At 43.9% G+C, this 15,907-nt stretch overlaps 1 protein-coding gene across 1 annotated transcript in view; it reads right to left on the bottom strand.

Moving 5' to 3' along the window:
* Positions 1–408: 408 nt before the first annotated feature.
* Positions 409–15,907, bottom strand: part of soat2 (sterol O-acyltransferase 2) — a 44,229-nt gene continuing 28,730 nt past the window's right edge. The window contains exons 11-15 of the mRNA XM_036950863.1: positions 10,995–11,092; positions 10,604–10,702; positions 7,847–7,982; positions 6,728–6,873; positions 409–980 (exon numbers count right to left, since the gene is read on the bottom strand). Coding sequence (XP_036806758.1) covers positions 930–980; positions 6,728–6,873; positions 7,847–7,982; positions 10,604–10,702; positions 10,995–11,092 — 530 coding nt within the window. The 3' untranslated portion in view covers positions 409–929. The remainder of the gene's footprint in view (positions 981–6,727; positions 6,874–7,846; positions 7,983–10,603; positions 10,703–10,994; positions 11,093–15,907) is intronic.

The following is a 15,907-nucleotide window of genomic DNA, read 5'->3' as shown; positions in this document are numbered from 1 at the left end:
TAACCTTAACCCTAACCCTTACCCTTACCCTTACCCTTACCCTAACCTTAACCGTTACCTTAACCCTAACCCTTACCTTAACCCTTAACCTTAACCCTAAACCTCACCCTAACCTTAACCCTAACCTTAACCCTTACCCTTACCCTAACCTTAACCCTAAACCTCACCCTAACCTTAACCCTAACCCTTATTCTAACCCTTACCCTAACCTTAACCGTTACCTTAACCTTAACCCTTACCCTTATTCTAACCCTTACCCTAACCTTAACCGTTACCCTAACCCTAACCCTAACCCTTACCCTAACCTTAACCCTTACCTTAACCTTAACCCTTACCCTTACCCTTATCCTAACCCTTACCTTAACCTTAACCCTTACCCTAACCCTAACCCTAACCCTAACCCTAACCCTTACCCTTACCCTAACCTTAACCTTAACCCTAAAACTAACCCTGAATTGAAACTAATTCTAACCCTAACACTAATTCTAACCTTAACCCTAAAACCCCTAGAAATAGCAGTTGACCGTGTGGAGACTAACAAAATGTCCCCAGTTGATCAAAACATTTGTTTGTTTTCTATACTTGTGAGGACCTTTTTGTCCCCGCTAGTACAGCTAGTACAGTTAAACACATCCATAGATACACAATCCATCCGTACATGTTCCATCCAAACAGTAAGCATGTTTTCAACTACTACCTCTGTTTATATTCCACGTTAGATCTGGTTTCCTGACAGGATTCTATCAATGAATAACACTCTCAAAGGGATGCCTGTTTTAGCCAAGGATCAAAGGCAAGGTTTACAAACGGAGTTTGTCCCCTGACACCAAGTTCAATGTGGAGGGTGGAACAGCTGGGTTTACTATTGAGACTCAGCCCATGTCTCAACCCCTGGATGAGGCAGGCAACTCAGTGCTGTAGTTTCAGACCTAGTTGCTGCAGGACCAGGATCGGGGTGTCACCAACTCCCAGAAGCTAGCCTGTTGAGAGATCACACACACACACACACACACACACACACACATACACACACACGCACGCACGCACGCACGCACGCACACACACACACACACACACACACACACACACACACACACACACACACACACACACACACACACACACACATACACACACACACACAGACACACATGCACGCACGCACGCACGCACACACACACACACACACACACACACACACACACACACACACACATAAACACACACACACATAAACACACACACACACACAAAGACACCGTTTAGAAGAGCATTGCCACTGTTTTTGTGGTTTAATTTACTGCAGTGGGCTAAATCCGGGTTACACAGAGTGTTTCTTGGTGGTCTTTAAATACATCTACTTTGAAAGAAAAGTATACACCTCACACACTTAAAACAAGAAGACGCCTGTGCCATGTCAGATACAGAGTTGAAATGTGTTATGTTTTGAGTTTGCGTCCCAATATTACACTTTATATACATCACAGAAGACTGAAATATAACTAAACCATTTGACATAGAAACATCAGATTTTCTGCTTTGTTTAAACAAAAAGTAATATTTATTCAGTTTGAAATGATAAAAAATATCCATGTCCACACGCTAACACGTGTGACCTGTTTGTGTGTGTGTGTGTGTGTGTGTGCATACGGGCGTGAGTGAGTGTGAAACTGTGTGTGTGACACACGCGTGTGTGTGTGTGACGACGTGTGGGTGTTTGATTGCGTGTGAGACTAGTGGGAAAGTGACGAGGACAGAGAAAGACTGAAACAGAGAGAGACTACTTTGTGTATTTGCACCACAGTCAGATTAATGTATTTTACGAGGATTGGCAACACTGTCATAACATTGTACTGGGTACTGCAGTATCGCAGTCCTATTATAACGTTGTACTGGGTACTGCAGTATTGCAGTGCTATCAGAACGTGGTACTGCAGTATCGCAGTGCTATCATAACGTTGTACTGGGCACTGCAGTATTGCAGTGCTATCAGAACGTGGTACTGCAGTATCGCAGTGCTATCATAACATTGTACTGGGTACTGCAGTATCGCAGTCCTATTATAACGTTGTACTGGGTACTGCAGTATTGCAGTGCTATCATAACGTTGTACTGGGCACTGCAGTATTGCAGTGCTATCAGAACGTGGTACTGCAGTATCGCAGTGCTATCATAACATTGTACTGGGTACTGCAGTATCGCAGTCCTATTATAACGTTGTACTGGGTACTGCAGTATTGCAGTGCTATCAGAACGTGGTACTGCAGTATCACAGTCCTATCATAACGTTGTACTGGGTACTGCAGTATCACAGTGCTATCATAACGTTGTACTGGGTACTGCAGCATTGCGGTGCTATCATAACATTGTCCTGGGTACTGCAGTATCGCAGTGCTATCATAACGTTGTACTGGGTACTGCAGTATTGCAGTGCTGGCATAATGTGATACTGGATACTGCAGTGTTGTCATAATTTGGCACTGCAGTGTTATCATAATGTGGTACTGCAGTGTTATCATAACGTGGTACTGGGTACTGCAGTGTTATCATAACGTGGTACTGGGTACTGCAGTGTTATCATAACGTGGTACTGGGTACTGCAGTATTGCAGTGCTATCATAACGTGGTACTGCAGTGCTATCATAACGTTGTACTGCAGTGTTATCATAACGTGGTACTGCTGAACTTCAGTGTTATCATAACGTGGTACTGCAGTGTTATCATAACGTGGTACTGCAGTGTTATCATAACGTGAAACTGCTGAACTTCAGTGTTATCATAATGTGGTACTGCAGTGTTATCATAACGTGGTACTGGGTACTGCAGTGTTAACATAACGTGGTACTGGGTATTGCAGTGTTATCATAATGTGGTACTGCAGTGTTATCATAATGTTGTACTGCAGTGTTATCATAACGTGGTACTGGGTACTGCAGTGTTATCATAACGTGGTACTGGGTACTGCAGTGTTATCATAACGTGGTACTGGGTATTGCAGTGTTATCATAATGTTGTACTGCAGTGTTATCATAACGTTGTACTGCAGTGTTATCATAATGTGGTACTGGGTACTGCAGTGTTATCATAATGTGGTACTGCAGTGTTATCATAACGTTGTACTGGGTACTGCAGTGTTATCATAACGTGGTACTGGGTACTGCAGTGTTATCATAGCGTGGTACTGGGTACTGCAGTGTTATCATAACATGGTACTGCAGTGTTATCATAACGTGGTACTGGGTATTGCAGTGTTATCATAATGTGGTACTGCAGTGTTATCATAATGTGGTACTGCAGTGTTATCATAACGTGGTACTGGGTACTGCAGTGTTATCATAACGTGGTACTGGGTACTGCAGTGTTAACATAACGTGGTACTGGGTACCGCAGTGTTATCATAACGTGGTACTGGGTACTGCAGTGTTATCATAACGTGGTACTGGGTACTGCAGTGTTATCATAACATTTTACTGCAGTGTTATCATAACGTGGTACTGCAGTGCTATCATAACGTGGTACTGCAGTGTTATCATAGCGTGGTACTGGGTACTGCAGTGTTATCATAACGTGGTACTGCAGTGTTATCATAACGTGGTACTGGGTATTGCAGTGTTATCATAATGTGGTACTGCAGTGTTATCATAATGTGGTACTGCAGTGTTATCATAACGTGGTACTGGGTACTGCAGTGTTATCATAACGTGGTACTGGGTACTGCAGTGCTATCATAACGTTGTACTGCAGTGTTATCATAACTTTTTACTGCAGTGTTATCATAACGTGGTACTGGGTACTGCAGTGTTATCATAATGTGGTACTGGGTATTGCAGTGTTATCATAACATTGTACTGCAGTGTTATCATAACGTTGTACTGCAGTGTTATCATAACGTGGTACTGGGTACTGCAGTGTTATCATAACGTGGTACTGGGTACTGCAGTGTTATCATAACGTGGTACTGGGTACCGCAGTGTTATCATAACGTGGTACTGGGTACTGCAGTGTTATCATAACGTGGTACTGGGTACTGCAGTGTTATCATAACGTTTTACTGCAGTGTTATCATAACGTGGTACTGCAGTGCTATCATAACGTGGTACTGCAGTGTTATCATAACGTGGTACTGCAGTGCTATCATAACGTGGTACTGCAGTGCTACCATAACATTGTACTGCAGTTCTGCAGTGCTATCATAACGTGGTACTGCCGTGCTATCATAACATTGTACTGCAGTACTGCAGTGTTATCATAACGTGGTACTGCAGTGTTATCATAACGTGGTACTGCAGTGTTATCATAACGTGGTACTGCAGTGCTATCATAACGTGGTACTGCAGTGTTATCATACCGTTTTACTGCAGTGTTATCATAACGTGGTACTGCTGAACTTCAGTGTTATCATAATGTGGTACTGCAGTGTTATCATAACGTGGTACTGGGTACTGCAGTGTTAACATAACGTGGTACTGGGTATTGCAGTGTTATCATAATGTGGTACTGCAGTGTTATCATAATGTTGTACTGCAGTGTTATCATAACGTGGTACTGGGTACTGCAGTGTTATCATAACGTGGTACTGGGTACTGCAGTGTTATCATAACGTGGTACTGGGTATTGCAGTGTTATCATAATGTTGTACTGCAGTGTTATCATAACGTGGTACTGGGTACTGCAGTGTTATCATAACATTGTACTGCCGTGTTATCATAACGTGGTACTGGGTACTGCAGTGTTATCATAATGTGGTACTGCAGTGTTATCATAACGTTGTACTGGGTACTGCAGTGTTATCATAACGTGGTACTGGGTACTGCAGTGTTATCATAACGTGGTACTGGGTACTGCAGTGTTATCATAACGTGGTACTGCAGTGTTATCATAACGTGGTACTGGGTATTGCAGTGTTATCATAATGTGGTACTGCAGTGTTATCATAATGTGGTACTGCAGTGTTATCATAATGTGGTACTGCAGTGTTATCATAACGTGGTACTGGGTACTGCAGTGTTATCATAACGTGGTACTGGGTACTGCAGTGTTATCATAATGTGGTACTGCAGTGTTATCATAACATGGTACTGGGTACTGCAGTGTTATCATAACGTGGTACTGGGTATTGCAGTGTTATCATAACATTGTACTGCAGTGTTATCATAACGTTGTACTGCAGTGTTATCATAACGTGGTACTGGGTACTGCAGTGTTATCATAATGTGGTACTGGGTACTGCAGTGCTATCATAACGTGGTACTGGGTATTGCAGTGCTATCATAACGTGGTACTGCAGTGTTATCATAACGTTGTACTGCAGTGTTATCATAACGTGGTACTGGGTACTGCAGTGTTATCATAATGTGGTACTGGGTACTGCAGTGTTATCATAACGTGGTACTGGGTATTGCAGTGCTATCATAACGTGGTACTGCAGTGTTATCATAACGTTGTACTGCAGTGTTATCATAACGTGGTACTGGGTACTGCAGTGTTAACATAACGTGGTACTGGGTACTGCAGTGTTATCATAACGTGGTACTGGGTACCGCAGTGTTATCATAACGTGGTACTGGGTACTGCAGTGTTATCATAACGTGGTACTGGGTACTGCAGTGTTATCATAACGTTTTACTGCAGTGTTATCATAACGTGGTACTGCAGTGCTATCATAACGTGGTACTGCAGTGTTATCATAACGTGGTACTGCAGTGCTATCATAACGTGGTACTGCAGTGCTATCATAACGTGGTACTGCAGTGTTATCATAACGTGGTACTGCAGTGCTATCATAACGTGGTACTGCAGTGCTACCATAACATTGTACTGCAGTTCTGCAGTGCTATCATAACGTGGTACTGCAGTGCTATCATAACATTGTACTGCAGTACTGCAGTGTTATCATAACGTGGTACTGCAGTGCTATCATAACGTGGCACTGCAGTGTTATCATAACGTGGTACTGCAGTGCTATCATAACGTGGTACTGCAGTGCTACCATAACATTGTACTGCAGTTCTGCAGTGCTATCATAACGTGGTACTGCAGTGCTATCATAACATTGTACTGCAGTACTGCAGTGCTATCATAACGCGGTACTGCAGTGCTATCATAATGTGGTACTGCAGTGTTATCATAACGTGGTACTGGGTACTGCAGTGTTATCATAACTTGGTACTGGGTACTGCAGTACTATCATAACGTGGTACTGGGTACTGCAGTACTATCATAACGTGGTACTGCAGTACTGCAGTGTTATCCTAACGTTGTACTGCAGTACTGCAGTGTTATCGTAACGTGGTACTGGGTACTGCAGTGTTATCATAACATTGTACTGCAGTACTGCAGTACTATCATAACGTGGTACTGCAGTTGTGCAGTGTTATCATAACGTGGTACTGCAGTTCTGTAGTGTTATCATAACTTGGTACTGGGTACTGCAGTACTATCATAACGTTGTACTGCAGTGTTATCATAACGTGGTACTGGGTACTGCAGTGTTATCATAACGTGGTACTGGGTACTGCAGTGTTATCATAACGTTGTACTGCAGTGTTTTCTAATCCTGCAGCAAGAGGAAATGTGAATCATTTAGTGGATTAATGGGGATTTCTATGAGCGTTGGCTAATGTCTCATACGGTTGTACTGGATCGTTCATAGTTATCTAGCTGTGATACGTATCCCAGCGTAATATATGTAAACATATGGTATATAATGTCTGTGGGTGATTCCTACCCCAGTGCGAGGACAGTGTATCTGGGCATACCACTCCTGGCAGTACAGACACACCATGACCCCTTGTCCAATGAACAGACAGGTCCACATCATGATGTTCCACACAGGACTCTTCCTGTTGTCGTTCAGAGTGAAGTTGAACGCCACTGAGAGAGAGAGAGAGAGCGAGAAAGAGAGAGAGAGCGAGAAAGAGAGAGAGAGAGAGAGATGGAGAGAGAGAGAGAGAGAGAGGTGGAGAGACAGAGAGAGAGAGAGAGGTGGAGAGACAGAGAGAGAGAGAGAGAGAGAGAGAGTTGTCAAAACAAATCATTTCAAGTTACAGTGTATAATCACAGAGTCATTCCTGAATGCATATTAAAGGGACTAGACTTAATCTATGTCTGGGAAACTGGCCAATATAGTCTATGACTCTGGATCATCTCTGATGACAGTGCAGAGGCAGAACATGTGTGTGTGTGTGTGTGTGTGTTTGCGTGCGATCGTGTGTTTGTGTTTGTGTCGTGTGTGTTATGTGTTTGTGTGTTAGGTGTGTGTGTGTGTGTTATGTGTGTGTGTGTTGGGTGTGTGTGTGTTAGGTGTGTGTGTTATGTGTGTGTGTGTTAGGTATGTGTGTGTGTGTGTGTGTTATGTGTGTGTGTGTGTTAGGTGTGTGTGTGTGTGTTATTTGTGTGTGTGTTAGGTGTGTGTGTGTGTGTGTGTGTTATTTGTGTGTGTGTTAGGTGTGTGTGTGTGTGTGTGTGTGTTAGGTGTGTGTGTGTGTCAGGTGTGTGTATGTGTGTGTGTGTGTTATGTGTGTGTGTGTGTTAGGTGTGTGTGTGTGTTAGGTGTCTGTTTGTGTTATGTGTGTGTGTGTTAGGTGTGTGTGTGTGTGTGTTGTGTGTGTGTGTGTTAGGTGTGTATGTGTGTGTGTGTTATGTGTGTGTGTGTGTTAGGTGTGTGTGTTATGTATGTGTATGTGTGTGTGTGTTATGTGTGTGTGTGTTATGAGTGTGTGTGTGTTAGGTGTGTGTGTGTTATGTGTGTGTGTGTGTGTGTGTGTGTGTGTGTGTGTGTGTGTGTGTGTGTGTTAGGTGTGTGTGTGTTAGGTGTGTGTGTTAGGTGTGCGTGTGTGTGACTCACCTCCAAAGAAAGCGAAGAGACAGAACATTACTGGGTAGAAGAATCCGAAACCCAGGGTGAAGACATATTCATGGACCAAGGCCGACACGACGAACACCGACAACATGGCCGCCGTACGGAACTTCCTCCTGGACAGCTACAGTCACGGGTTACAGGTCAAAGGTTAGGGGTTGGACAGGGTCACAGGGACGAGTGGACATACACAATGAACATGACACTAGTTGTGTGTCCAAAATGACACCTCATTCCCTTTACAGTGTACAACCATTAACCTGACGTAGGTCATAGGGTATCGTTTGAGACACTTTGTCTCGCCCTATAAAAAAAAAAACCTTCACTTCTACCGAGACTCATTTTAAAGCAACTTCTTTACCCGTGAAGCAAGTCACTGTAATGTCTCTGTCTTTCTGTTAATTTGCCATTCAAACGTTCCATAAGAGAGGAAGAGGCTGTTAATACGTACAGTGGAGAATCTGTGCCTGCACTCATTTCCAATTGCACACAGCAAAATGCTAATTGTCTTCATGTCAAATCAGATTTTATTAGTCACATGCGCCGAATACAACAGGTGTAGACCTTACAGTGAAATGCTTACTTACGAGCCCCTAACCAACAGTGCAGTTTCCAAAAAATACGGATATGAATAAGAGATAAAAGTAACAAGTAATTAAAGAGCAACAGTAAAATAACAATAGCGGGGCTATATACAGGAGGGTGTCGGTACAGAGTCAATGTGCAGGGGCACCGGTTAGTTGAGGTAATATGTACATGTAGGTAGAGTTATTAAAGTGACTATGCATAGATGATAACAACAGAGAGTAGCAGTGGTGTAAAGAGGGGGGAGGGGGGGGGCACTGGAAATAGTCTGGAGAGGTCCTGGATGGCTGGAAGCTTTGCCCAGGTGATGTACTGGGCCGTTCGCACTACCCTCTGTAGTGCCTTGCGGTCAGAGACCGAGCAGTTGCAGGATGCTCTCGATTGTGCAGCTGTAGAACCTTTTGAGGATCTGAGGACCCATGCCAAAACTTTTCAGTCTCCTGAGGTTGGGATAGGTTTTGTCGTGCCCTCTTCACGACTGTCTTGTTGTGCTTGGACCATGTTTGATTGTTGGTGATGTGGACACCAAGGAACTTGAAGCTCTCAACCTGCTCTACACCAGCCCTGTCGATGAGAAATGGGGGGGGGGGTGCTCGGTCCTCTTTTTCCTGTAGTCCACAATCATCTCCTTTATCTTGGTTACGTTGAGAGAGAGGTTGTTGTCCTGGCACCACACAGCCAGGTCTGTGACCTCCTCCCTATAGGCTGTCTCGTTGTGGTCGGTGATCAGGCCTACCCCCGTTGTGTCATCGGCAAACGTAATGATGGTGTTGGAGTCGTGCCTGGCCGTGCAGTCATTATAATTGTTACTGTGTTCTCATTGGCAGTGGTGTAAAGTACTTCAGTAAAAATACTTTAAAGTACTACTTAAGTTGTGTTTTTGTGGGTATCTGCACATTACTTTACCATTTATATTTTTTGACAACTGAGTTTTACTTCACTACATTACACTACAGTATTCACTACATTCCTAAACAAAATAATGAAGTTTAACTTCATACTTTTTTTCCTGACACCCAACAGTACTCATTACATTTTGAATGGTTAACAGGAAAGGAAAATGGTCCAATTCACTCACTTATTAAGAGAACATCCCTGGGGCCTCATTTATAAAATAAAAAAAATGTATGCTTTCGTGCTTACGTTGGATTCATAAAAGATACTGAGCATAAATAACCTTGCTTACGCAGGTTCTAAGAAGCCCGTTTGTAACTTACGCACCTGTCATCTATAAATCTCAAATGAACTGAAAATAGATGGCACCTGAACGTTCCTTACAGTCAGTGATTTCCCCTTCCAGAATGCTAACACAAATGAGGGTTTAGTCAGGAATAGCCATGGACCTAAAGAGAAAAGCAAACGTTCTGGAAGACGAGATCACGTCCATTATATAAATGAGGCCCCAGGTCATCCCTACTGCCTCTGATCTGGCGGACTCACTGAACACAAATTCTTTGTTTGTAAATTATGTCTGAGTGTTGGAGTGTGCCCCTGGCTCTCCGTAAATGAGTAAAAACAAGAACAAATTGTGCCGTCTGGTTTACTTAATATAAGAAATTTGAAATGATTTCTACTTTTATTTTTGATACTTAAGTGTATTTAAAACCAAATACTTGTAGACTTTTACTCAAGTAGTATTTTACTGGGTGACTTTCACTTTTACTTTCACTTTTACGTGAGTCATTTTCTATTAAGGTATCTTTACTTTTACTCAAGTATGACAACTGAGTACTTTTTCCCCATTGCTCATAGGGTCGTTCATTCTGACACAGGTGCACATGCTCTTACCTCATTGAAGGAGCAAGTCTTTTTAACCTGTGTGTCTGCTGTATTTCCTCCAATCTTTTTTTTACAGCTAATGGTTTTACTTACTCTGCAGTTTTAAAATAGATTAAGTCATTTTGAACCTTTTTACCTCATTTCTCGTTTTTTAAGCCTTTTAAGTGTTAGAGTAGGTCAGCTCTTTTTTTTTTTACAAGCAGGGTTTAACAGGGTTGTGGACGGTCAATCCCATTTCATCTCTTAGATTATCATTATTATTATTTTTTAAATCTCTTGAATATATTCTGTTTTCGATGCTAATACTGGAACTTGGCTCCAGTAGTGGGTCTGTATGAGATTTGGGGCTTATTTAGGGTGATATTTAGCGGAGATAGTTACCCAGAGAAAATCTCTGTATCCATAGTAGTAAAGCCAGTCATGAACCACCACGTTCCAGGTCCTGTAGTAATTGGCAAACGATGTCGAGTTCCACCAGTCCTGCAGAACAAAAAGGATGAAAATTATTTAATTTGGTTCTACAGCATTTTAAATAGTGCCAGGAGTTTTTCCTGGTCTGATTATAACAAATAGACAGTGTGTTTCAGAGGTATCACGTGTAGACTATTTGTATGTGTGTGTGTGTGTGTGTGTGTGTGTGTGTGTGTGTGTGTGTGTGTGTGTGTGTGTGTGTGTGTGTGTGTGTGTGTGTGTGTGTGTGTGTGTGTGCGTGTGTGTGTGTGTGTGTGTATGTTTGTGTGTGTGTGTGTGTGTGTGTGTGTGGAAGTTATACCTTATAGAACATCCTGTCTGCAAAGCGTAGCATCTCAGCGAAGGCGTTTAGCCAGCAGTGGAGGAAGGCAAAGAACGCCAGCAGTAGCAGTAACATACCTGGGAGGAGGGGAGGGAGAAGAGGGGGTGGGAGAGAGGAGAGGGAGGATGGGGGTGGAGGGGAGGAGAGGAGGAGAGGGAGGATGGGGTGGGAGAGAGGAGAGGAGAGGAGGAGAGAGGAGAGGGAGGATGGGGATGGGAGAGAGGGCAGGAGAGGAGGAGAGAGGAGAGGGAGGATGGGGGTGGGAGAGAGGGGATGAGAGGAGGAGAGAGGAGAGGGAGGATGGGGGTGGGAGAGAGGGGAGGAGAGGAGGAGAGAGGAGAGGGAGGATGGGGTTGGGAGAGAGGGGAGGAGAGGAGGAGAGAGGAGAGGGAGGATGGGGGAGAGAAAGAGAGAGAGAGAGATTTACCACCCCACTATCAGAACGTACTCAAGTAACTCAACTTATCTGACTTGTCCACTTACCTCACAGTAAGAAACTCGACAACACATCGGGTCACAACCATAAACTCAGAGGTTGTATTGGCATTATTATCTCATTGTCATGCTAGCTCCTATCATAGCCTAGGGAATAGACTGGAGACACCATAGATAAAGAACAGTGTGTTATCTCTCTGGGAGACAAACCTCCCTGTCGTTCATAATAAATAGATCACCTGTAGATTTTTTTTTATTTTTTTTTATTTCACCTTTATTTAACCAGGTAGGCTAGTTGAGAACAAGTTCTCATTTGCAACTGCGACCTGGCCAAGATAAAGCATAGCAGTATGAGCAGACAACACAGAGTTACACATGGAGTAAACAATTAACAAGTCAATAACACAGTAGAAAACAAAGGGGGAGTCTATATACAATGTGTGCAAAAGGCATGAGGTAGGCGAATAATTACAATTTTGCAGATTAACACTGGAGTGATATAGAATCGCGCTGCAATGTTGAGCAGCTGCTTTTACTGGCTATTTTGTGTGTTTTTTTTTTTTTTTTTTTTTTTTTTGCGATGATGACCCGAAACATCAGAACAGCAGACATACTGCTCACCCCGGACCAGACCCCGATCCCAGAGACTCGGAAAAGAAAACAGGCGACGTACCGGAACCCTGACAAAACTACATAACAAGTACATAAAACTGCCTCTAGACTCCGTTCTACTGGCGAACGTACAATCACCGGAGAATAAACTGGATGAGCTCCGTTCGACACTATCCTATCAACGGGACCTGAAGAACTATAATATTCTGTGTTTTACGTAGTCGTGGCTGAACAAGGATATGGATCATTTACATCTAGCTGGTTTTTCTTTGCATCGGCAGGACAGAAACGGCAGCGTCGGCTCAAGAGGGGAAGTGTGTCTCTCTTTGTTAACAACAGCTGGTGCTCAATCTCTAATATCAAGGTACTGCTCGCCTGAGTTTGAGTACCTCATGATAAGCTGTAGACCACACTATTTACCAATAGAGTTTTCATCTATATTATTCGTAGCCGTCTATTTACCACCACAAACTGATGCTGGCACTAAGACCGCACTCAACGAGCTGTATAAGGCCATAAGCAAACAAGAAAATGCTCATCCAGAAGCTGCGCTCCTAGTGGCCGGTGATTTTTAGGCAGGAAAACTGAAATCCCTTTTACCTAATTTCTACCAGCATATCAACTGTGCAACTAGAGACGAAAAAAACTAGATCAGTCAATTGTGCGCTTCCCTATGGGACTCCCAATCACAGTCGGTTGTGATACAGCCTGGAATTTAACCAGGGTCTGTAGTGACGCCTCTAGCACTGAGATGCAGTGCCTTGTACGTCTATCCTCCTGATTCCTGCTTACAAGCAGTAACTTAAACCGGAAGTAACAGCGACGCTCTCAAGACAGAAGTGGTGTTCCATTTGATGACCTCATCAGTCACAGACGTCACTAATAAGTGCATCGACAGCATTGTCCCCACAGTGACCGTACGTACATACCCCAACCAGAAGCCATAGATTACCGGCTACATCCGCACTGAGCTAAAGGCTAGAGCTGATTACCAGGACCATGCACTGACCAGCTGGCAAGTGTCTTCACTGACATTTTCAACCTCTCCCTGACACAGTCGGTAATACCTACTTGTTTCAAGCAGACCACCATGGTCCCTGTGCCCATGAACGCCAAAGTAGCCTGTCTAAATGACTATCGCCCCATACCACTCACATCTGTAGCCATGAAAAACATTGAAAGGCTGGTGATGTCTCACATCAACACCATCATCCCAGACACCCTGGACCCACTCGAATTTGCATACCGCCCCAACAGATCCACAGATGACACAATTTCTATTGCTCTCCACACACTGCCCTTTGCCACTGTACAAGAGGAACACCTACGTGAGAATGCTGTTAATTGAATAAGGCTCATCATTCAACACCATAGTGCCCTCCAAGCTCATCACTACGCTAAGGACCCTGGGACTGAACACTTCCCTCTGCAACTGGATCCTGGACTTCCTGACTGGCCTCCCCCAGGTGGTGAGGGTAGGCAACAAAACATCCGCCTCACCCTCAACACGGGGGCTCCTCAGGGGATTGTGCTTGGTCCCCTCTCCTGTACTCCTTGTACACCCACGACTGTGTGGACAGCACGACTCCATTGCCACCATTAAGTTTGCCAACGACATGACGGTAGGGAGGAGAACGGAGACCTGGCAGTGTGATGCCAGGAAAACAACTTCTCCCTCAACGTCAGCAAGACAAAGGAGCTGATCATGGACTACTAGGAAAGGAGGGCCGAGCACGACATCAACAAGGCTGTAGTGGAGCGGGTCGAGAAATTCAAGTTCCTCGGTGTCCACATCACTAAGGATCAATTATGGTCCACACACACCAACGCAGTCGTGAAGAGGGAACGATAACGCCTCTTCCCCCTCAGGAGGCTGAAAAGATTTGGCATGAGACCTCAGATCCTCAAAAAGTTCTGCAGCTGCACCATTGAGAGAATCTTGACTGGTTGCATCACCGCCTGGTATGACAACTGCTCGGCCTCCAACCGCAAGGCGCTACAGAGGGTGGTCCAAACGACCAAGTACACCGAGCTCCCTGCCACCCAGGACCTCTATACCAGGCGGTGTCAGAAGAAGACCCTAAAAATTGTCAAAGACTCCAGCCACCCCAGTCATAGACTGTTCTCTCTGCTACCGCACGGCAAGTGATACCGATGCACCAATCTGGAACCAACAGGACCCTGAACAGCTTCTACCCCCAAGCCATAAGGCCCGCTAAATAGTTCGTCCGGGTAACTATTTGGTTAACTCTTTAACTATCTGCATTGACCCATTTTCCACACATTTTTGGGGACTCACATACGCTGCTGCTACTGTTTATTATTTGTCACTTTACTCCTAGTTATATGTAAATATCTACCTGAATTACCTCGTACCCCTACACATAAACTCAGTGCTGGTACCCCATGTATATAGTCAAGTTATTACCTCGTACCCCTACACATAAACTCAGTGCTGGTACCCCATGTATATAGCCAAGTTATTACCTCGTACCCCTACACATAAACTCAGTGCTGGTACCCCATGTATATAGTCAAGTTATTACCTCGTACCCCTACACATAAACTCAGTGCTGGTACCCCATGTATATAGTCAAGTTATTACCTCGTACCCCTACACATAAACTCAGTGCTGGTACCCCATGTATATAGCCAAGTTATTACCTCGTACCCCTACACATAAACTCAGTGCTGGTACCCCATGTATATAGTCAAGTTATTACCTCGTACCCCTACACATAAACTCAGTGCTGGTACCCCATGTATATAGATAGTCAAGTTATTACCTCGTACCCCTACACATAAACTCAGTGCTGGTACCCCATTTATATAGCCAAGTTATTACCTCGTACCCCTACACATAAACTCAGTGCTGGTACCCCATGTATATAGTCAAGTTATTACCTCGTACCCCTACACATAAACTCAGTGCTGGTACCCCATGTATATAGCCAAGTTATTACCTCGTACCCCTACACATAAACTCAGTGCTGGTACCCCATGTATATAGTCAAGTTATTACCTCGTACCCCTACACATAAACTCAGTGCTGGTACCCCATGTATATAGATAGTCAAGTTATTACCTCGTACCCCTACACATAAACTCAGTGCTGGTACCCCATGTATATAGCCAAGTTATTACCTCGTACCCCTACACATAAACTCAGTGCTGGTACCCCATGTATATAGTCAAGTTATTACCTCGTACCCCTACACATAAACTCAGTGCTGGTACCCCATGTATATAGTCAAGTTATTACCTCGTACCCCTACACATAAACTCAGTGCTGGTACCCCATGTATATAGCCAAGTTATTACCTCGTACCCCTACACATAAACTCAGTGCTGGTACCCCATGTATATAGTCAAGTTATTACCTCGTACCCCTACACATAAACTCAGTGCTGGTACCCCATGTATATAGATAGTCAAGTTATTACCTCGTACCCCTACACATAAACTCAGTGCTGGTACCCCATTTATATAGTCAAGTTATTACCTCGTACCCCTACACATAAACTCAGTGCTGGTACCCCATGTATATAGCCAAGTTATTACCTCGTACCCCTACACATAAACTCAGTGCTGGTACCCCATGTATATAGCCAAGTTATTACCTCGTACCCCTACACATAAACTCAGTGCTGGTACCCCATGTATATAGTCAAGTTATTACCTCGTACCCCTACACATAAACTCAGTGCTGGTACCCCATGTATATAGTCAAGTTATTACCTCGTACCCCTACACATAAACTCAGTGCTGGTACCCCATGTATATAGCCAAGTTATTACCTCGTACCCCTACACATAAACTCAGTGCTGGTACCCCATGTATATAGT

This window comes from Oncorhynchus mykiss, chromosome 17 (assembly GCF_013265735.2).
Source record: "Oncorhynchus mykiss isolate Arlee chromosome 17, USDA_OmykA_1.1, whole genome shotgun sequence".
Lineage (NCBI taxonomy): Eukaryota > Metazoa > Chordata > Actinopteri > Salmoniformes > Salmonidae > Oncorhynchus > Oncorhynchus mykiss.
The sequence above is the reverse complement of the archived record's forward strand: the minus strand, read 5'-3'. Positions and strand labels throughout refer to the sequence as shown.